Below are 24,180 nucleotides of genomic sequence, written 5' to 3' on the forward strand. Positions count from 1 at the left end.
ATCTCCAGTCAGATTGTACATTTTATTGGGAAAATAGTCAAGTCTTATTTGTTTTGTCTTCCTGACATCTTACACATAAGATTATTTATTTATATGGCAGTCTTAAACAAATGGGTTTTTACCCCTTCTTGGAAGAGTGGAAAACGTTTTTAAAGCACACCTTGTAGCAAACACTGTACTGACTTGGGCCCTGCAGGTGGAAAGCTGGAGTATGGTGGGCCTCGTATCTGCCCTGCATTATTCAACTCATTTCCATCTCACAAATACTCTTACTTCAGCTCTGCCTTGTAATGAGGAAACAGAGACATAGGAATTGTTCAGCTGCCCAAAGTCACACAGCCAATAAAAGTGGCTTTGGCTTTAGACTGAGCACTCACTTCTGTGTGCGAGGACCTTGCTGGGGCCTCTCATTGAAGCTGATGTCTGCTCTTCTCTGCCCACAGGGTAAAGAAGCTGAAGGAGACCCTGGTCGCTGTACAGCAACTGGATAAGAACATGAGCAGCCTGAGGACGTGGCTGGCTCACATCGAATCAGAGCTGGCCAAGCCCATCGTCTATGATTCCTGTGACTCAGAAGAAATACAGAAAAAGCTTAATGAGCAGCAGGTAAAACTTAAAACAAATAAAGGAAAGTAGTTAAGGTCTTGAATATCTGTGTTCTTGGCCAGGATAGAGAGGTGGGTGGAGACGGCGAATTAGGATGGAAAATTAGGAGGAAGTTCTGCAGGACTGGGGACAAAGGGAAGGCCTTTGCTAGGCAGGCGTCTGGGGCAATGGTTCCATAAGACAGAGAATAAAAGCTAGCAATACAGATCTGAAAGAGAGAGTGGAAAACATTTTTAAAGCACACCTTGTAGCAAACACTGTACTGATGTGGGCCCTGCAGGTGGTGAGGAAGAACTACTGAGTCTGGAAAGACAAAAAAATATATAAAAACATATAACCATGGCATATTTTATTGGTCAAATGTGAAAAATGTTAAATAATCATAATCATGCAAACGATCATTATTGCTCTAGGTATAAGATGTGTTAAAACAGTAATTGGAGCTCCATGAGTCATATAGAAGTTTATTCCTTCTTTACTGTAGAAATATTGATAATGTCCAAAATTTAAAAATCAAGAAATAGCAACATAAACATATTTTTTTAGAAACATAAAAGTGAAAACAAGAAGACAGAGCATCAAGAGATGGAAATGGTTGTTTCTGGAAAAAGAGTTGGGAGTAGAAAGGGCAGTATTTCATTAAAAGTTTAGTAGTAGTTTTTGAATTTATTAATATATGTTCATATCACCTTTTAATTAAATCTAAAATTGAAAATTTTAAAACCTGTATACCAGTGATTAAAAGTAAAGACTTCCTGGGTTCAGATCCTAGCCTTACCACTTTTCTGTGTGACCTGGGGCAAAATAATAAACTATTTTCACCATCAATTTCCTTATGTGTAGAATGCTAATAACCAGCATTATGTGGCTCACAGAGTTACTGTACAAACTAATGAGAAAAGCACTTAACACAGTACCTCGCACAAAGTAGATCCTAAGTAAATTTTATTTTAATCATATATTTACTACAGTTTCCTTGGTGGAAAGTGTTTGACCACAACTCTGTAAAAATTTTAGCAGTAGAGTTCAAGTTGTAAAAGAAAGATAAATAATAAATATCTCCAAAGGGGAAAAATTCTGGCAAATATATAGAGTAAATTTGTAAGAAATTCAAAGAAATAAGTAAGCAGAATAAATTAATACATTTTCTGCTATGTCTCTATGTGGAGCTTGTGTATGTTTCTCTTGCCAATATGTTTAATTCTTATAGACAATTTTTAATTGGGCAGAAATAGCTGTAGACTTGAGATGGCTTCAGAAAATGTTTTATCAAATCTCTCTGTTAGAGATTAAGAATAAATTCAGAGACACTGTATGACCACTTGAGACCATTCCCAATGGAGGTTAAAGCTGAGACTAAAATCTTTATGTCCTGAGGCACTTGTATATAACTATAAAACCCTTCAAGCCTTATTTCATATATTGATTTTAACAAAAACTTTTGGGCAGAAGCACAAGGGGATTTTTCTCCTATATTTACTATGGGAATCTGGTCAAGCTCCTGGAGGTAAATCTCACAAAATTGTGGGGACTCCCCTCTGACTGGGTCCTGTGGAATTTTCCACGCTCAGAATTGTTCACCCTGAGCCTCTAGCAGTGCATCTGTTGCAGTTCCGGTTTTCATGCCTCGACACTGGTTCCCACTGTGGTTTCCCCCCATGAGTCTCTGCTCTAGCAAAGATTCAGAAGGGGAGGAGTGGTGTCATCCAAATGTTGACATAGGTCATTCCTGATTTAAGTCTCCCTAACAAGAAGACCGGCACACAACTATCCTTAGATTAGGTAAGACACCATTGTGAAAATTCCAGAACCGGGGGTGAAGCTGAAGCACCCCCCAGACCACAGACACCAGGAAGGCCCGTATTAGAAGGGAAAGAGGAACAGCTGCATTCTGACTACATCACCCCTGAACTAGGCTGGTACAGCATTGCACCAGGAGTTTCCACCCTCAGCCTACAATTTCTCCAGTGGGAAAAAGAGGCCACGGTGAATATCCAGCTCCCTCACCATTGTGGGATGTTTTCCAGGGGCCCACTGGAGTCTCTCCTCAGGGGGATCACTAGAGGAATTGGTGGAGTTTGACCACTGGAGATCAGATTGAGATGGAGAAGTGGGCTGTTGCTTACAATAAGCAGCACTCAGATCGATCATGGTGGACTGCATTTATGCTTGCAGCTGCACCCAGTCAGAGATCCAGCCTGCATCTCCTCTCATTCAGTGGTTCTCTCTGACCTGGGAGCTCAGTTGGCAGTTCTGCCTGATTTGCGTCCCCAGAAACAAGTCATACTAGGCTTGGAGCCCTTTCTACCACCTAGCCTGGGCAGGGAAGCAAATTCCCAGCCCTGCCTAACAGCTGAGCATTGCCTCCATCCTGCCCCTCCAGGAAGCCTGGCACAGAACCCAGGAAGCCACAGAGCCCATCCAACAGCCCTGCTTGGGCAGGGAGCCAATCCAGCAGCCCAACCCAATTGTTGAGCATGGGCTCTGGCCCCACATAACCAGAGAGCCTGAATAGTGACCCTGGGCAGCCTGAGAGCCCAGCCTATAGCCCCACCCAGCTATAGAGCCCAGCCAACAACCCAACCCAACCATGTTGCCCATACTTCAACCCCATTCAGCAGTGGAATCCTACCATGGACCCTGTCTGATTACTGAACACAGCCTGCAAACTAGCTCAGGCAGAGTGCCCAGCCAGTAATCCCACTCAATCACTAAGAATAGCCTGCAGCCCCACCCAACAAGAAAGCCTGGTTGTGACCTAGCTTGACCGTGGAGTACAGTCTCTAGCCCCACTCACTGTGGGATACAACTGGAGCCTTCCTAACTGGAGAGCACAGCCAGCAACCTTGCTCAACATGGGAGAAAGTTAGTGACCTACCAAAAGGCAAAGCTGAGATTGTGGCCTTGTCCACCTCCAAGACACAGCCTGCAACCCTGTAGGATCACAGAGTACAGGTTGCAAAAGCAGTTTGAAGAGAGAAGTTTATAGCGATAAATGCCTTCATTAAAAAAAGAATGTCTCAAATAAACAACCTAACTTGATACCTCAGGGAATGAGAAAAGGAACAAACTAAGTCTAAAGTTGGCAGAAGCAAGGAAATAACAAAGATTAGGGCAGAAATAAGTGAAACAGAGGAAAGAAAAACAAAAGAAAAGAGTAACAAAACTGAGTTGGTGCTTTGAAATGATAAACAAAATTGACACACCTTCAGCTCGACTAACCAAGGAAAAAGTTATAAATGAAAATGGTTGCATTAACAGAAATACAAATGATAAGAGAATACTGTGAACAAATTATATGCCAACAACTTGGACAACTTAGAAGACATGCATAAATTCCTAGAAACGTATAACCTACCAAGACCGAGTCATGAAGAAACAGAAAATCTGAACAGACCAATAATGAATAAGAAGACTGAATCGGTAATCAAAACCCTCCCAACAAAGAAAAGTCCAGGACCAGATGGTTTGACAGATTAAATTATGAAACATTTAAAACTAATCCTTTAAAGCCAATCATTCTCACTCTTCAAAAGAAAAAAAATTGAAAAGAAGGGAACACTCTCAAACTCATTTTATGAGGTTAGCATTACCCTGATACTAATGCCAGATAAGGATACCACAGAAAAAAAAAACTATAGACCCATATCCCTAATGAATATAGATGTAAAAATTCTCACCAAAGTACAAGCAAGACTTTTAACAGTATGTGAACAGTATCATACACTATGATCAAGTTGGATTCATCCCTGGGATACAAGAATGGTTCAACATTTGCAAATCAGTGAATGTGATACATCACATTACTCAAATGGAAGAAAGATCATATAATCATCTCAATAGATGCAGATAAAGCATTTGAAAAAAATTCAAATGATAAAAATTCTAGACAAATTAGATATAGAAGGAATGTACCTCAACATAATAATGGCCATTTATGACAAACCCACAGCTAACATCCAAGAACAATACAAGGATGCCTAGTCTTACTAGTCCACTCAGCATAGTACTAGAAGTTCTGTCCAGAGCAATCAGGCAGGAAAAATAAATAAAAGGCATCCAGATAAAAAAGGAAGATGTAAAATTGTCTCTGTAGATGACATGATATACATAGAATATCCTAAAGACTCCACTAAAAAGCTATTAGAAGAAACAATTCAGTAAAGTTGTAGGATACAAATTCAGTGTATAAAAATCTGTTGTTTCTATGCATCAACAATGAATTACCTGAACAAGAAACAAACAAAAATCCTATTTACAATGGCATCAAAAACAATAAAATATCTATGAATTAATTTAACCAAGGATCTGAAAGAGCTATACACTGAAAACTATATGATACTGAAGACACAAATAAATGGAAAGATATTCCATGTTTATGAATTGGAAGCAATAATATTGTTAAAATGTGCATACAACCAAGCCATTTGTAGATTCAGTGCAATTCCTATCAAGATTCCAATGGCATTTTTTACAGAGATAGAAAAAACAATCTAAAGTTTATATGGAACTACAAAAGAATAGCCAGAGCAATCTTGACGAAGAAGGATAAAGTGTAAGCAGCATACTTCCAGATTTCAAATGATATTACAAACCTATGGTAATCAAAACAGTATGGTATTGGCATAAAAAAACAAATACATAGACCAATGGAACATGATCAAGAGCCCAGAAATAAACCCAAGCATAGACAGTCAACTAATATTTAACAAGGGAGCCAAGAATACTCAAAAGGGAAAGGAGAGTCTCTTCAAAACATGATGTTGGGAAAACTGGATATTCATATGCAAAAGAATGAAACTGGATTCCTGTCTTACACCACTCACAAAAATTAACTGAAATGAATTAAACTGTAAATGTAAAACCTGAAGCCATAAACCCCCTAGAAGAAAACATAGGGAGAAAGCTCCTTGACATTGGTCTTGGCATGATTTTTTAGATAGGACACCAAAAGCACAACCAACAAAAACAAAAATAAGTGGGATGGACCTAGAGGGTATTAAGCTAAGTGAAATAAACCAGGTGGAGAAAGACAAATGCCATATGATTTCACTTATATGTGGAATCTAAAAACAAAACAAAAAAAATGAACAAAATAGCAGTAGACTGAGAAGTAACATATGGTTACCATGGGGGAGGGGTTGGAGTGGGGAAGGGTATGTGGGTGAGTAAAAAGGGGCACAAAAGTCTCCATCATAATATGAGTTGGTCACAGGATGGAACTGCAGTATGGAGAATATAGTCAGTGGTTCTGTAATGTCTTTCTATGTTGACAGATAGTAACTGCACTAGCTGGAGTAAGGATTTAATTATGTGTATAACTCTTGAACCACTGTGTTGTATATCTGAAACCAATATAATATTTATCTCAACTGTGCTTCAATTAAAAAAATGCACTTAAAAAATAAGTGGGACTAAATCAAAGTAAAAAGCTCTGCATAGAAAAAGTAATGATCAACCAAATGAAAAGACAACCTATGGAATGAGAGAAGATATTTGCAAACCACATATCTGATAAGGGGTAAATACCCAAAAATACATAAGGAACTGCTATAACTCAACAGTAAAACAAACAAATATTCCAGATAAGAAATTGGCAAAGGACCTACAGAGACATTTTTTCAAAGACAGTATTCACATTTGCCAACACATACATGAAAAGATGCTCAACATCACTAATTATGATGGAAATGCAAATCAAAACCACAATGAGCTATCACCTCACATCTATTTTGAAAATAGAATAGATGTTATCAAAAAGACAAGAGATAAGAAGTAACAGCAAGGATGTGATGAAAACAACTCTTGTGCACTGTTGGGATGAATGCAAATTGGAATTGGTACATCCACTCTGTAAAATACCACAAAAATTTAAAACAGAACTACCACGTGATCTAGGAGTTCCACTTCTGGGTATGTATCTAAAGGAAATGAGGTCACTATCTTGAAGAGATCTCTACCCCAAAGTTCACTGTAGCATCATTTACAAAAGTGAATACATATTAACAATCTAAGCATGCATTAGTGGATGAATAAAGAAAATGTGACATACATATGTATGTGTGTGTGTATATATATAAATAAATATTATTCGGCCATAAGAAAGAAGGAAATACTGACATTTCCAACAACACGGATGAACCTTGAAGTCATTATGCTAAATGAAATAACTCTGAGAAAGACAAATACCATATGATTTCACTTATATGTGGAACCTAAGAAAACCAAACTCGGAAACAGGATAGCTTGATGGTTGCCAGAGGCAGGGAGTAGTGGTGGGGGAATGAATGAAGGTGGTCAAAGGGCACAAACTTCCACCTGAAGGATGAATAAGTTCACCAATGTGATGCAGAGCATACAGTACTATATATATATATATATATATATATATTTGGTATCATTAATCTACAATTACATAAAGAACATTATGTTTACTAGGCTCCCCCCTTCACCAAGTCCCCCCCACAAACCCATTACAGTCACTGTCCATCAGCATAGTAAGATGCTGTAGAATCACTACTTGTCTTCTCTGTGTTGTGCAGCCCTCCCTGTGCCCCGCCACATATTATACATGCTAATCGTAAACCCCCCTTTCTTTTTCCCCCCTCTTATCTCTTCCTTCCCACCCATCCTCCCCAGTCCCTTTCCCTTTGGTAACTGTTAGTCCATTCTTGGGTTCTGTGATTCTGCTGCTGTTTTATTCCTTCAGTTTTTCTTTGTTCTGATACTCCACATATGAGTGAAATCATTTGGTACTTGTCTTTCTCCACCTGGCTTATTTCACTGAGCATAATACCCTCTAGCTCCATCCATGTTGTTGCAAATGGTAGGATTTGTTTTCTTCTTATGGCTGAATAATATTCCGTTGTGTATATGTACCACATCTTCTTTATCCATTCATCTACTGATGGGCACTTAGGTTCCTTCCATTTCTTGGCTATTATACAGTACTATATTTTCAAAACTTTTGCCAATACAGTAGATCTCAAAAGTTCTCAACAAACACACACAAATTATAACTATGTGAGCTGATGGATGTTAACCAAATTTATTGTGATAATCATTTCACGATATATACATAAATCAACTCATCAGATTGTACACCTTAAACTTACATGATGTTATATGTCAATTATATCTCAACAAAGCTGGAGAAAAACACTTTTGAGTACTTGGGGAAAATTAAGTCAAAATGCTGTAACTTCTTTAAATGCATGGATTATGTGCAGGTACCTAACACTTCTTCCAAATATATATCCTTGTGAAAAATGCACTTTAAGACCTAAGATTTACTTGGTGATCTCATTCACAGAAGTCTCTGTCTTTATCTTTGAGCAAATATTGAGTTCAGTTTTTGTAGTATTTCATTTTGTGTTTTAGACCATCAATTCCTGTTATAAATTCTATATAACTGAAGGAAATTATGCAAGAGATTTGAAAGAACTGTTTAGTGAAATATAACTATTTTTGATTGAATTTATTTTCCTGAATCTAATTTATAAAATCTAAAAATTAATCAAATCCACTGTTGTTGCACTCAACAATAAGCTCATGTTTATGTAGAAGACATTGGAACATGGTGTTAAGGGGGAAAATAGGAAGAATATTCACACAAGAATATAAATCCCAACTGTCTGAGTAGTTAGGGAATTATCATTAGGACAGGAGAAAAGCTAGGCAAGTTTGAGAACTGTCTCAAGAAAAGGTAAATAAAGTAAAGACCTTGATGAATAGGACAAATAAAAACTGATACTTGTAAACCTTACTTTTAATAGGGGAACACTCTGAATAAATTGAATTCGAAGCTCAATAGAAAAAATGATGTACATTTTGCATGTATAGTCTATGCATTTAATATGAAGACTTCACATAGTAGGAATGGAGAAATTCACTGCCTTGAATATTGTCATAATCTTTCTATTTCTGTCCTACATTTAAAATTATTCACTGAGGAAGCTGTCGATGGTAATGATGTCATACATGATAGAGAACCTAGGTCCCTTAAACCATGGTACCTTTTAATGATGGTGAATTAACTGCTTAAAACAGTTTGCAGATCTTTGAAGATCAAATCCCAGTTCTTGAGCACCAGCTGTTAGCAGGAACACATGTATGCCTTTGATTGATTGATGATGGGTGGAATGGAAGTGACATATCTATGAAGCAGAGTCTGGGACAATATTCATTTTTCAATCATTAATGATATTAATTAATTTAGTTAATATCTCTTTAATTCTTCACTTTACACTTTGACATTGCTCACAGAGCCCAAATATTTCTAGATTCATTTTCTCATTCTTTTGAACCTGCAGTATGTCATAAATGATGTTGAAGAAACCTCACGCATTCAAGAAAATGAAATATCTGTCAAGGTTTTGCCTAACCATTTATCAGCCAACAAGTACTAGTGCAGTTTCCCCCATCTGCGTGCAAATATTTGATAAAGCATTGCTTATTCCCTGCAGGAGCTCCAGAGAGACATAGAGAAACACAGCACAGGCGTGGCCTCTGTCCTCAACCTGTGTGAGGTCCTACTACATGACTGTGATGCTTGTGCCACAGACGCCGAGTGCGATTCCATCCAGCAGGCTACGCGGAACCTGGACCGGCGATGGAGAAATATCTGTGCTATGTCCATGGAACGAAGGCTCAAGTAAGCTGGGATGTTCAAACAGTGGGGACAGGGGAAAGACCCAATGAATAATGCAAAACTACCCAGAATATCCATTGTTCACTATTCCCACTGTGTTACAATGCTCAAAAATAGCTTCGGTTTCACAAACTTGCCATCGTTTACATTTAGTTGTGAAAATAAGCAGGTATAAAGGTAATATAATACCCCCCCTTATTTGCGGCTTCAGTTGTGCATGGTCAACCGTGATCCAGAACCAGATTACCCTCCTTCTGAGGTAGCGTAAGGTCAGTAGTCACCTGACACTGCATCACAGTGCCTACCAACATCATTCATCTCACTTCCTTTCATCACACGGGCATTTTGCCATCTGACATTGTCACAAGAAAAGGCTGAAGGCAGTACAATAACATACATTCAGAGACAGAGAGACCACATTCACATAATTTTTAATATAGTATATTGTTGTAACTGCCCTATTTTATTATTGGTTATTATTGTTAATCTCTTACTGTGCCTGATTTGTAAATTAAACTTTATCATAGCTAATGTATAGGAAAGAGCATAGCATAGGCAGGGTTTAGTACTATTCACAGCTTCAGGTATCTGCTGGAGTCGTGTAATGTATCCCCTGTGGATAAAATGGGGACTCTTATATATAAAAATAACAAGCCAAATTACTCCTGACCTAACAGATTAAATGTAATTGAGAAAAATTAAAATATGCCCTTGCTGAACAAGTATAATGTTAAGAATTGTTAGTGTGAAAAACCCTTTGAAATTCAAAGCAGGAAAAAACAGTGATGTGTTAGAAAATTGCCATAATGTTTTAAGGCACATAATCTTGATGCTCTCTGGGGAGCCCTTGAAAGGTTAGTGTTTGTCTTACTGTCTTAGGTTGATTTTGACGAGCCTGAATTTGATGTTGTACTTAAATGGATTTGCAAACCTTGGTGTTGTTTCAGCAGAACTTTGGCATGAGTGTGCACGGCAGTCATGGTGTTGCACTTCTAAACTTCCTTGCACATCTCCAGCACAGCTCATATTATGTGCTTATAATACTCAATTTGGGTAACTCTAACTCCAGAGCTGCAGGATGTGTGTTTAAAAACAAAGCAAAACAAAACACACAGCTGTTCCGTTTTAGCTCAAACAGTTGTCTTTTTCACTCTGGTCAAATTTGGCTCAAGGCACAGTTATTGTTTGGCACAACAGTTGCTTGTTTAGATGCTCTTAATCCTGTTGTGGGCATCAGACAGGGTTCCGGAGCACAAACGGCCTCAAACAACCAGATTCTGTCCTTTCATTTTCTGTCTCAGAATTGAAGAGACGTGGCGGTTGTGGCAGAAGTTTCTGGATGACTATTCTCGTTTTGAAGATTGGCTCAAGGTTTCGGAAAGGACAGCTGCCTTCCCCAGCTCTTCTGGGGTGCTCTATACAGTTGCCAAGGAAGAACTAAAGAAATTTGAGGTGACTTGTAATTCCGAATACTTAATCTAAGGATTAAATTTTGCAATGAGAGTAGCCTGCTGGTAGTTGGTGTCCCACAACATAAACTAACTGTTCACCCACAAGTTATTTGTTCAAACAGTGGGATGATGACTTTGTAGTCATTGTTATTATTACCTTGTAAGTATGCAAAGGAGGGCTTTATTTTAAGATTATCAAGAATTGCAAGTAAAGTAGTAAGGAAGAGAAATTCTATTAGAAAACTAGAATAGTGATTCCCCATGAAAGATCTTGGCATTCTTTTTATTTCATAAATCTCCATAATCAACCATCTAAGATTAAAATATGATGGTTTTCCATGATATAAAAAAAAATCTACCTTCCAAATATATTTTCTTGTTTTTTTTATGTAATTGGAGCATAGATATGTGTTTTTTTAAGTCACTGATAAACTGGAGTTGGCTACAGAATTGAACAAAACGTTTTAATTATAAGCCATCTCTAATTACTAGCGAAGAGCACTGCCTTCTTGAGTCACTAAGACTTTTTCAATGACATACAGACAAAAATAGCATCAGTATAATCATTTTCATAATAAAGGAATCATTTGATAACTGATTCCATTTCCTTGCCTGCTTGTACAATCTTGAGCTTGCTCTATCCTTGTAACACAATGAAGCCCCTGCCTCTCAGCTGCCTCTTACTTTCACAGATGACCTGACATTACCTAAACTGACCATTTTTTAATTTGAAGTTTCTTTTCCCATCGGTTTCCACTGATAGGCAGGTGTGTACTCATATAATTTGGCAGCAAACAGTTCTGATGCATATATGCTACAAAAAAAATCATCCTTGATTGCTAATTTGTCTGCCCCAAACACCCTGAGATTTTTAAGACTAAGACTTAAAAATCAACCAGATCCAGCAGGATTCATTTTTTTCCTTGTGATGTCAGTCAGCCAGGCATTTATGGAAGACTGTTGTATTAAATATGAAATGTGGGTTCTGTTCTTAATGGGATTTAAAATCTAAGTATCATAGACAGGCAGCTATAGAGATCTATTAAAATGTTCCAGTATTGTATGAAACAAGAAAGAGTGATTTGCATATCTGAATATGGATTTATATGCAGCCATAGCACTGAATTCTAGAAAAAGAAATGTTTCTGTCTAAAAGGTTTTCCCTTGGAAAACTTCTAGGAAAAAGTTACAGTAAGCTCTGAAAGATTTCAGGTCACCCCGATATGACCCAGGGCTAGTGGAAGTATTCAGGTCCTGCATCTTATTATGCTCAGCTTCCTAAAGGTTAAAACCTTTATAATTGGCTTATTTCTACAAAGCAGATTATATAAGATCCTTTTTGATGCTATTTTAGACTCTCAGATTTTATGGCAAAAGTTAGCCATATATTATTAGCCTCTAGAATGAATGCTCTTACCATTTATCTTGTAGTTAATTCCTTTAAAAGACAGAAATAAATCACAAAAACAAAATTTTGCATGAGGAAAGCCTTTCCCTGTTTAGTTGCGTAAAAACTTGCAGTGGATCTGGGTGTGCTGGGGTATCTGCCATCACTCCAGTGGGAACACATACTCCATGACTTCCCACAGTGGCAAAAGCCGACCTTTCCTCACCACCTCCTTTTCTGGGGAAATAATTCAAAATTTTATAGCATAGAAGATTGGATTTACTAAGATGAAGACTCTTAAAGCAGCTCTCAGAAGGAACACCATTTCAGAAGCAGAAATGTGGTAAAATGTAAACACTGTGATAAGCCAAAGAAAGCAGAACTTTGAGATTTAGATGAGTACAGTCCAGTTAATTTTACAATTTTCCATCTAATGCCAGGATAAAAATCAGTCGTAAGTCATATATATGAGTTTGAAAAAAAATATCCGTTTTCTTTTGGCCAAATGATTTTTATGCTAGGGCAATGCTGTATTGCAGAGGGAAAGAAAAAAGAGTATTTACCTTCAGAAACTGTAGGGTAACCTCAAAAGTAAATAGACACTAATATGTAAGGTGATCCATCAGCTCTAAAATGTTTTATACACACTGAGTAATTCATGAGAGCAACAAAAAGGAAACAGAGTATGTTCCAAACTTTTTTCTGTCTTGGGTTATTATATTTTAGCAAACTGCTTTTCTTAAAAGTTGGTGATAGCTTGCACTTAGAGGATCTTCTGCAGTTTTAATTTTTTTTAATAGACCCAGAATTGAGGCAGTTTCTAGATTTTTAGGAAATTATATAGTTTACACTAGTTTAACTGTAGATATCTTTTCTCAGTATTGACATCGGAAATTTTGAACATTTCGAACTTACATTTCAGCACACATAAACATTTTTGTAATCAATTTGTTTCATGAGAAAATTTTTTTCAGGCTGTTAATTATCTTGTATGTATATATGTATATTCCATATGTGTATGTGTATATTCATTCTATATATGTATATGTTATATACGTGTCTCTGTGTGTATATATATATACACCTACACACACATACATATGTATATTTACTCTTTACCATTTTCTTTTATATTTTTCTTTGATCCAGTTCCCTTCCTTAAGCTACATTGACCACATTACTTTGCTTTAACGAGGGGAAGTATATGCTCATTAAAATTGTCCTTTCCCTGTTGATGACCTTGTGACTTCCCATTGTCCCTGACACCGAAATATGAGGCCCAGGCATGTTTGCTGAGAGCCCTTCACTGGTCTTCCTCACTGATGCGCTTCTCTGTGGTCTCAGGCTTTCCAGAGACAGGTCCACGAGAGCCTGACCCAGCTAGAGCTAATCAACAAGCAGTACCGCCGCCTGGCGAGAGAGAACCGCACGGATTCTGCCTGTAGCCTGAAGCAGATGGTTCACGAAGGCAACCAGAGATGGGACGACCTGCAGAAGCGCGCCACCTCCATCCTGCGCAGACTCAAGGTCCTTACTGTGCCTGCCCTCGGCTCAGAGGCCCGAAAGACAGCGTTGGGCCATTTGAAAATATGTATTCAGTATTCAGACATAATCTCAGCGACTTCATAACATTGGGGTAACACGGGGGTATACAGGGTCGGTGTGTATGGTGATGGATTGCAGGACTCTCATTGCTTGTGGAGAATGTGACTTTACAGAAGAACACTGGAATGGGCAATGCCATCTCAGTGTGTGTATGTGGACTTTTTCATTTTAATTATTTTCTTTTCACATCCAGCATTTCATTGGCCAGCGTGAGGAGTTCGAAACTGCCCGGGACAGCATTCTGGTGTGGCTGACGGAAATGGACCTACAGCTCACTAATATTGAGCATTTTTCCGAGTGTGATGTTCAAGCTAAAATAAAACAACTCAAGGTAATAGATCAGTGATTTTTCACATTATCAGTGCGAAGAAAGGAGAGATTTATAGACCCTTTAGTAAAGAACATAGTAGAGGACTCTTTAAAAAATAAGTTCTTGATTGAAAAAAATTTCAGAAAATACAAATATTAAAAATTAAATAAAGAGCATCACCCGGTGAAAACTACCATTAACCTAGATATTTTTAACTATTAATATGATTGCAGGTGTTAAGGAATCTTCATTTCTGGTTTTTGCTTTTGTTTTTTCTGATATGTTTCAAGCACCTTCAAATTGGGGATTTCATTCCACATAGTCGGCATTTGTAGATACCAAGTTAATTTTGAAGCATATTTGATATGTTTCACTGTGTAACTCCAACACAGTGACTAGTTTAAACAAGAGGGATATTCATCAGATATAATAATTCCCTAAGAGAAGAATGTTTAACAACTTGAAGAATGTGTAAGGCAGTTTTTGAAATTTTCTTCCCAGGATAGTTAGTTTGTTTTTGTTTTGTTTTTTTTAAGAATGATCATGATACCCATAACCTCGGGTTGTTACAACAAAACAAGGAATTGGCCTTTAATTATACATTCTTTAATTACAGAGTTATGAAAAAAAAACATAGAATAATTAATCCTGACATCCTGCACATCCCCTCTCCCCATCATCCCCTCTACCGCCACTACTTCTCCCAAATCATTTCACAGGCAAATCAGTATTTAAACCTTCAACTGGAAATGTCTATCAAATGGTAGTTGAATCTTTTCTCTTTTGGACTCCCACAGTATCCATAGAATTTACCAACACCCTCCTTTCCCCCCCTGGTAATTTTTTTTATTGGACAGTTTCAACTATTTCAGAGTATTCTTGTATTAAAATTTATCCTCTGAAACTTAACACCAGTAGCTTAACACTCTTGAGCCACATAGAATGAGTGTAATCCTCCAGAATTCCTTGTTTTCCAAATAATTATATAATTGTCTTCCCTGCGTATGTCCTGAAACAATAAAAGAATCATCTGAGAAAAATTTGTGACATTAATTGTCATTTGGATGGTTTCCCTTAGTCATGTTTGACCTGTGATCAGGAAATCCAAAATTAAAATATTCAACCATAATTCTTTAAAATGCTAAATTTATTTCAGTGACCTTGCATTGCTTTTCATCAAGGATAACCAGTGCTATCAACTTTTATGATGGGTTTTGAAAGGAAAGGAGTGACACACAGCAGCAATTCACGGGAGAATTCCGCTTTATTAGGGAAAGGTGCTGGGTTTATAGGAAGGGGCATGAGCTAATTGAGGTGTCACTTCTACGAGGCTGGTGGCTATTGGCTAGGTGCTGGGATTGGGGGGGGCAAGGGGTGATTGGGCTTCAGGTGGCGCCGGCAGGAACCGAGGACCTGGAAGAGAAGCAGGAAGTTCGCCATCTTATGGGTGGGGCCCTTCATTCCCCCCTTTCTCCTCTATGGGGTTGTGGATGTTGCTTTCTCTCTGACTGCTTCCTGCTGAACAGGGGTGGAGAAGGGAGTGAGGGCTTGAGGACTGGGAGGAAAGGGTTGATAGGACTCCCCACAGTAAGGACGAGTAGATGTGGATTTCTTCAGGTTGGAAATAAGTGAAGGTTCCCTGTAACCATAGGTCGAGGACTTGTTGATTCCAATGGTGCCAAGAGGATACGGGTGCCAGAAGCCAGGGCATCTGCGGCCATTGTTTCCAGGAACAGTTTCCAGCGGAGAGAGGGGTCCATCTCAGTGTGTGGTGAGGAGGTTACGTGAGGGTGAGGGATCTTCTGTGGCTAAAAGCTGGTAGTTCCTGAGTAAAAGCTGGTTGAAAGTTTGACTAGAGATTTTACCGATTTGGGATTTGATAAACTTTACTATACAAGGCAAGAAGAGACAGGGGAGAAGAATGATTATTATAGGGCCTGCAATGGGCCACAGCCAGGTGAGGAAGGGGTTTGTTAGTATTGAAGAGAATGGGTTGGAATTGGAAGCAGAGTGGAGGCTGGAGGCAAAGTCGGTGAGTTTGGTAATGTCAGTTTCTACAATGCCGGATTCGTTGATGTAATAGCAGCACTCTTCCCGAAGGAAGACACAGGTGCCGCCCTTTTCAGCTGTAAGCAGATCTAAGGCCCGCCGGTTTTGAAGGGTGACCTTAGCTAGCGAAAATACCTGTCTTTGGAGAGAGGCCAGGGAATCGGCAGTGGATGTCAGGGCTCCCTCAAGTTTGGTGTTGAGATCTCTAATTGCCCATAGAGAGTGACCCAAGGCTCCCCCTGAAAACCCTGCCCCAATGGCTGAGGTGGCTAGGGAAATACCGACCATAATGGGAAGGAAAGCAGCCCTTCTTGTGCGCGAGGGCAAGGGAGGTTGGAGCTCAAGGGATTCTGCCATGCTGTAAAGTGTAAGCTGTGGGATTAGGGTGACGAGAATGCAGGGTATATTGGAGTTGGGAGGCAGTGAGTTGAAAAGACTGCCATTACACCAAAAGAAGTGTCCCGGTTGCGTAAGTCTTAGAGCCGGAGGTAGTGGTGTAGATAGAGAGACAGTGAAGTGCACTGGAGTGGGGAGGGGTTGGGCCTACACAGTGGTGGATGGTGAGATTGTTTGCGTATTCTGGTTCCCATAGGGGTATGTCTGCCAGGGGGTGGAGGGGTTGTCCTTCTGCATGGAAGGAGTAGTTGGAAATATTAAGGGGCATGGCGGCCAGCAGTGGGCGCTGTAGTGATGCGCACAAGAAACAATTGGCGGTGTTGAGGGTGTTGTTGAGAAAGATGGTGGTGTCTTGAATGAGTTGTAACCAAGACTAGGAGAAATTGGAAGAGGGTCGGGGATAGAAAGATGAAGAAGCACCATCAAATGTTTGAATAATGACTTTTTTGGAATGTCTGATATCTGATGCAACTTGAGAGATCTGGGAATGAGAGGGAACATACTCCCGAGAGATATGAAGGGTACCGTGGGGGGTCGAGGGCCCCCCGTAGTAAACTGAGGCTGTGACTCTGGCGGCCCATCGAGAGTCCCAGGGATCTGGGATTGATAAGGAGAATGAGCTGTTGGGATATTTTATGAAATGGTTAGAGGAGTAATACTGTGGATACCGGGAGTTACCCATGTAGTGAATGGCGCAAGACCTGTAGGGACATCCTCCGTAGGTGCCATCGCCTGCATTAGGCTTGTTTTTGGTCATAGAGGAAGCAGAGGTAGGGAGAATAAAGGTAGCTGCTAGTGAACACTTCGGTGGAGGGAGGAAAGTGGAGGTATAAAGGCTCGGAGCAGCCTTTCAGAGGGCAGTCTGATGTGGCAATGAGGGCAGTAATTTTTGTTTGATGCTGTGTGTAAGTCTGTCTGACTTTGAATCGCCATACAAAGGAGGCTGGGGTGGCGGGAAAGACAATAGGAGTGAGGAAAAAAACCGAGAGAGAGCGAGGGAGCAGTAAAGGAGGAAAAAGTCATGATTCGGGTATGGATGGCAAAGGGGGTGAATGGGATTTTGGAGGAAAGAGGACAGTAAGGTCAGGAGTCTGGAGGGAGGGAGAGTCTGTAAACTTTTGTAGGTTAAGAGATCCTTTAGGTGATGTGGGGACAGAATGGTAAGGGGCATAACCAGGAAGGAGTGGGAGAAAGGTATGGGATTGTCCTGGATTGTGCATAGAAAGGGGGGGGGGCGGTTCAATGGGAAAATCTGTTTACCTCCTACCCCGACTACAGGAGTAATGGCAGGCGTGGTAGGGCACCAGTATTCTCACAAGACTGAGAAGGTGGCTCCTGTATCTAGGAGGAAGGAGATGGGGCGACCGTCTACTATTAAAGTAACCCTGGGCTCCTGTTTGATGATGGAAATGGTCGGGCGAGAAGCCCCCGGGCCCCGTCAATCTTCTTCTGCCAGCCCCACTACGGAGGGCTTAGGATGGGGGTTGTTGGTCCAGCCTCCCCTTCGGGTGGCTGGGCAATCAGACCCCCAGTGGCCCTTTTTGTGGCATCTGGGGCATGGGGTGGTAGGAGGTCTGGGGGAGGGGCACACCCTTGACCAATGTCCTTCTTGTCCGCACTTGAAACAAGCTCCTGGGGGGGGTTGTTTGTAGAAGGGCGCCCAGGTTGTGGTTTTATCAGCTGGGCCAACATTTGGAAATTGGCCTGATCAGCCTTTTGTTTATGGCGTTCTTTCTCCTCCTCCCGGTTATGGAAGACTTTAGAGGCCACTGTTAGGATCTCAGTCTGTGGGGTAGCGGTACCCTGTTCTAACTTTTTGAGTTTAGCTTTAATGTCGGGGTACCTTTGAGCTAGGAAGTATGTCATAAGGACATGTCTCCCGTCAGGCGTTTCTGGGTCCAGGCTGGTAACTGTAATAGGGCTTGAGGGAGTCTGTCTAAGAACTCGGAGGGAGTCTCCTCACTCCTTTGAATTATGTCTTGGAGCTTTTGAAAATTGACTACTTTACGAGCTGCCTTTTTCAGACCTGTTATTAAGCAGCAGGTGAAGATATCTCAAGAGCGGAGACCCACGGTGGTGGGGGACTGAAGGGTTCAGGCTCAGTCTGTGGGGGAGAAACAGGTGATGGGGGCAAAGATGGAGGAGGCTCCTGGGACTTAGTTAGAGGGGGGCTGAAAGGCTCAGGCTTGATCTGCAGGGGGGTGAGGTGGGGGAGGAGATGGTGGTGGAGGAAGGGGGAGGGCCTGTTGTAGGAGAGGAGGGGGAAGGGAGTGAACGGGAGGCTTCTGCGGGTGAGACAGCTTGCAGGCTAGGAGAACTTGGGGGGAGGCGGGGGGAGGAGGCAGAAAGCTTCGGTACAGGGAATCTCCTTCCATTTTTTCAGGCGCTGGCAGTAGTTAAAAGATCGCGAGTGATGCTAGGATCAAGAGTTCCCCCTGCGGGCCATTGGTTGTTACTGTCTAGGGGGCATGTCGGCCAATCTTGGGAGCAGTATTTATGGAGAAGTTTTGGTTTTATATCAGGCGTCAGGGAGAGGGTGGCTAGATGCTTGAGCAGGCGTTCAAGAGGTGAACTTCCAGGGAGGGATGAGGAGGCTCCCATGGCTAAAGGACAGAGAAGGAGACAAACAGGGGAAGACGAACGGAGACCCTCGGACTGGGAGCAGACGGCAAGGAGACAAAGGGCGTCCCCGGTGATCCTTGGTGGTCTGCGGAAACTCGTATACGAGTCGGTTTCTTAGGAAGTGTGGGTCGTCTCCCAGACTCCTCTAAGAAGGCAGAGTGCCGGAGTCCGAGGTACCTGTACTAGGGATTTTCGGCGGAAGGAATTTTCGGCGGAAGGAATTTTTGGCAGAAGGTACAGAAGGAGGAATGGGGGGGAGAAGGGAGCGTTCTCATCCGCAAAGGAGTCACCTCGTTTATGGCTGTTGGAGGAGGGGGCTGAGGGTCTGCCGCAGCCGTGAAGGCCTAAGGTGGGGAGAGTTCCCTCCTCGTCCCCGAGCGTCAGGGCCTTGCTGGACGATCACGGTCAATGGCGCTGCGATAGCTCAGGGAAGAGTGGCCCGCTCCGGGGGAAAACTTACCCAAAGGCTAAAGAGGAGTGGTGAGTGTGAGGAGCCAGCGCCGGAAAAAGAGGACGAGGGCAAGCTGCTGCTGGTGTCGGGGGAAGCCCAGTTGGGGTGTCCCGTCTCCCGGGTTTCGGCACCAATGAAAGGAAAGGAGCGACACACAGCAGCAATTCACCAGAGAATTCTGCTTTATTAGGGGAAGGTGCTGGGTTATATAGGAAGGGGCATGGGGTGATTGTGGTGTCACTTCTACGGGGCTGGTGGCTATTGGCTAGGTGCTGGGATTAGGGGGGTGAGGGGTGATTGGGGTTCAGGTGGCGCCAGCGGGAACCGAGGACCTGGAAGAGAAGCAGGAAGTTCGCCATCTTATGGGTGGGGGCCCTTCAGGTTTGAATTTTTTTCCTTTGATTCTTGACCCACACTCTCCACGGCGGTAAATTTTATTGACCAAAGACACCTTTCTGGTCATGGAATTCTAACGATTCTATTTCTGACTCCTGTTCTTGTTTAAAAATTTTATGCTGTACTTTAGAAAGTAAATAGCCTCTTGACTTGTCATTGTATATAGTAAATTCAGTATCCCCTACGTGGTTTTTCTAAATATGTTATCTTACGATCATTTCATGTCAATGTGGGCAATAAAAAAATGACATGAGACTTGGGCTCCCTAGGCTTTCCAGCAGGAAATTTCGCTGAACCATGACAAGATGGAGCAGATCTTTGCCCAAGGAGAGCAGCTGATAGAGAAGAGTGAGCCCCTGGACGCAGCGGTCATCGAGGAGGAGCTGGACGAGCTCCGGCGGTACCGCCAGGAAGTGTTTGGGCGCGTGGACAGATACCATGAGAAACTGACCCGCCTGCCTGTATGTTCTTCTTTTCGTTGTCGTGAAATCTAAAGAGAATTAATGGTGGGGGATAAGATAGCATCGTAGAGCTGGTGGGACTCTTGAGCCAGACACCTGGGTGCCGGTCCCGGCGCTGACATGCTGGCTTTGCAGCCTTGGGCAAGTGGCTTCTTGTCTCCTGCCTCAGTTTCCTCAACTGCTAAAGCTGTTTTCATAACAGTACCTGCCTTGTAGAGAGGATTACCTTATGCATGAAATAAGTTAAGGTGTATATAAAGAGCTTGGACGAGTACTTGGCACATATCTTCTAAGGAAAATGAAGCTTCTGGAAGAAAAAAGGGGTGAAAGCAATGGAAACAATTGCTCAGTCGGTGAGGTTGTTTAGTTGATTGTTTTTCTCTTCCACTTCCCTTATTGCTACCATAGTTACATCTCATTGGCAAGTGGTTATTATTGGAATACTTGGAGTTTTCTGTGATAAAATATAGTTTGTATGTGTAATATAATGTGAAAAAGGACCAGCTGGCACTTTACCAGTAATTTTCTTTTGTTCCTGGTAAGTGCCATTGTGTACTTATTGCATGGCAGGTGAAGTACCAGGTTGCCTTTATTTACATTAGGTTATTTAATCTTGAATCAGTTCTTTGAAGTAGGTTTTCTTATTTTTCCCATTTATCCAGTGGTAAAGCTGAGGTTCTGATAGATTAATTTATAAGACATTTTAAAAAGGGACCAGAAGAATCTTACTTATTTGATGACAGGACATTTAAAGTTATCCCCGCCGAGGCAGGAGGCGGCCCAGATGAGCTGAAGGGCGGAGATTTGGCGGGAGGTGGGACAGGCGGGAGGAAGGGGGCCGTGCGGCCATCGAGGTAACCGGGTTGGCCGGCCTGCATTCCAGCTCCCAGAGGATGAGCCCGACCTCTCCGACCGGGAGCTGGAACTGGACGACTCCGCGGCGCTCTCGGACCTCCGCTGGCGCGACACCTCTGCGGACAGCATGCTTTCCCCCCAGCCTTCCTCCAACCCCTCCCTCTCCCTCGCCCAGCCCCTGCGGAGCGAGCGGTCGGGACGGGACACCCCTGCCAGCGTGGACTCCATCCCCCTGGAGTGGGACCATGACTATGACCTCAGTCGTGACCTGGAGTCTGCTGCGTCCAGGACTCTGCCCTCCGAGGATGAAGAGGGGCAGGAAGATAAAGATTTCTACCTCCAGGGAGCTGTTGGCTTATCAGGTAGGAAAGAGCTCTACCTGTATATCGGCTTGAAAGGAAATACAAAAGAATATATATTGTACTGGAAATATGTAAGCTAAGCAGAATCACCTTCCTTCTTCTGCATTTTTTAGGGGAAATTGTACATAATGGAATAATTGGATATAATGTGATTATCAAATGCAAAAATTGGCATGGCCATTGATTTATCACAATATACTTTTGTTCATACTGTGTCACAAGCACTTTGTAAGTATTGGGATGCACAGTTCCTTTCTTCTCAAAGACCTTCTGCTGTGGTATGGAACACACACAAATAAGAAACATCTGTGGGAAATGTTTGGCACTACGATAGCAATGTAAACACACAAGTGCTGGTCTAGAAGCACAACCAAGGGGTGACTGACCTGGAGCTTTGAGGAGAGGCTTTAGGGGGAGACTCTTGAGTTGCGACCTGAAGGACGATTACGAGTCAGTCAGGTGCATGTAGCAATGTTCAGAGGAAGAAAAATAAGGGTGCCCGTCTCAGCCTGATTGGCCACTGGTCACCTGAACGTTGTCCAGAACAACAAGGCTATAGACTGGGAGGCATGCGGTGGACAGAGAGGAGGTGGCAAGGCAAGCCAGGACCTGGGCATAGAGTACGTGTTCACCATGGACAGGGCTTTGATTTTTATCCTGAGGACAATGGAGAGCCACCGCAGGCTGTAAGGAGGGAGGTGATGTGGTCAGATGCCTATTTTCAAAGAACAGTGGAGGAAAGCAATTGAAAGAGAGTCCAAATGGAAGTTTTTTATGATCCACGACAGAGAGATGATGGTGGCCTGAAGTAAGGCAGCAGCATTAGGAAGAGAGAGAAGGAAAAGATGTGAGAAATCATGAGGAGTCTCCGTAACTGATGGTTGACTGAACTGCAATTGAGGCCATTTCCTGCCCTGGGCATCTCGCTGACCTGAGGACCGCAGGACAGGGAGAAGGCCGGGGGGTCTATGGGCCCAGGGCAGGGCAGCAAGAAGCAGGGAGGCAAGGAGCTCAGCTCTGCACAGCCTGAGTCTGAGATACTGTAGAAGATTCCAGGGGGAATGCAGATGGGTTGCATAGCCACACATCTGAATGGTGATTGTCCCTGAGGGAGGGCAGAAAACCACACAGCAAGAGCATATAAAGGGAAACAAGAAGGACGACCCCCGCAGGACATGTATATGGTGAAGGGGTGGAAAGAGAAGGAGGAGCATTGTAAGAAGGGGAGTAAAAACAGAATAAATATTTGGAAGCCAATTTGTAGCACTTTTAAATGCATCTCATCCATTCTTTAAAAGGAAATTTCTGCTTATTTCTGATGGTTCACACTTGGATTCCCAAGGATATGACTTTTCTAAAAAGAAAATGATTTCTCTCATTTCTATTTTATCTTTACAGTATAGCCTAATAGGCATTTCTTGCCTAAAGCATCCCCATCCAATATGTAGCCACTAGACACATGTGACTGCCACTAGCCCTGAAACATGACTGTGCAAAATTGGGATTTGCTGTGTCAAATGCACTTTGATGATACACTAATTTCAGGCTTAGCACAAAGAAAGAATGGAAAATTAATAATATTTATTGCATGTTATAATTTGGATATCTTGGCTTAGTAAAATGAATATTAACATTATTTGATCTGTTTCTTGTTACTTTTTCATGTGGCTCCTAGAACATTTAAAATTACATACATGGCTCACAGTATTTGTACCGGATAGTGCTACTCTAGAATCTGTCTAGCTTGAAGTCCCAGTTCTGCCACTTACTAGCTCTTGAAACTTGAATAAGTTTGGACTTCAGTTTTTTCATCAATAAGATGGGACTAACACTTCAGGTTTCTGTGAGGATGAATGAGTGCTGAGAACAGTGCCTGGCTCATCAAACCCTGTCCATCACTGTGCGCTCTTAGTCTGATTTATTTCAGGAAACTTTTGGTGAGTGCACTCACACCCTGCTGTGTCTTCAAGAGCTATCCATCTAGAACAACTAACTTGCTTTTTTCCCTAGGAAGTTACTTTCCTGCCACAAGGAATCACAGTTTCCAGACTTAGCTGTCAACTTAGACTGTGCTCTTTTCGCAGATATACTGATCCCTGAAAGTCCCGAGGCTTATGTAAAACTCACAGAAAGTACGATCAGAAATACCGCTGGTAGGCACAAAAAGCCGAGCAAGCCTCCGTTCCTCACCTGTAAAAGCCTCTTCTCTTAGCACACCTACTGTACCTCTCAGAGCTCTGCAGCACAAGCATGTTGAGGCAGAACTATTCTCTCTTACCACTGTACTAGAAACAAAAAAACCCAAACATGTTTGGTTGATGCAACACCAAAAATAAGATTTCTGTAACCAAGTGAAATGAAGTAACTTCTCAATTTGCTAAATGGTAATCAGTTGCATTAAATACAGACCTATAATGCCTATTAACAGAGGAAAATAGGAGTTGGAAACACTGGTCTCCAGCATCTGTGCCCTGGCGCCTGACTGGGTCATAGCAGTGCTGACCGTATGACTTCTAGAGCTTGCAAACCTACCTCTGGCTGGGAAGTCAGGGCTCAGGGCTCTCGTCCCAAGCCCACCA

The 24,180-nt window shown here is 41.9% G+C and overlaps 1 protein-coding gene across 15 annotated transcripts in view; it reads left to right on the forward strand.

Moving 5' to 3' along the window:
* Nucleotides 1-24,180, forward strand: part of SYNE1 (spectrin repeat containing nuclear envelope protein 1) — a 419,767-nt gene that overhangs the window by 375,237 nt on the left and 20,350 nt on the right. For 10 of the 15 annotated variants that reach the window (XM_057489084.1, XM_057489085.1, XM_057489094.1 and 7 more), the window contains 8 exons: nucleotides 444-606; nucleotides 9,072-9,259; nucleotides 10,558-10,708; nucleotides 13,439-13,621; nucleotides 13,893-14,030; nucleotides 20,193-20,384; nucleotides 21,268-21,601; nucleotides 23,686-23,754. In XM_057489084.1, coding sequence (XP_057345067.1) covers nucleotides 444-606; nucleotides 9,072-9,259; nucleotides 10,558-10,708; nucleotides 13,439-13,621; nucleotides 13,893-14,030; nucleotides 20,193-20,384; nucleotides 21,268-21,601; nucleotides 23,686-23,754 — 1,418 coding nt within the window. The remainder of the gene's footprint in view (nucleotides 1-443; nucleotides 607-9,071; nucleotides 9,260-10,557; nucleotides 10,709-13,438; nucleotides 13,622-13,892; nucleotides 14,031-20,192; nucleotides 20,385-21,267; nucleotides 21,602-23,685; nucleotides 23,755-24,180) is intronic. The other 5 variants (XM_057489095.1, XM_057489090.1, XM_057489091.1 and 2 more) reach the window with 2 other exon arrangements.

This window comes from Manis pentadactyla, chromosome 12 (assembly GCF_030020395.1).
Source record: "Manis pentadactyla isolate mManPen7 chromosome 12, mManPen7.hap1, whole genome shotgun sequence".
In the NCBI taxonomy this organism is placed as follows: domain Eukaryota; kingdom Metazoa; phylum Chordata; class Mammalia; order Pholidota; family Manidae; genus Manis; species Manis pentadactyla.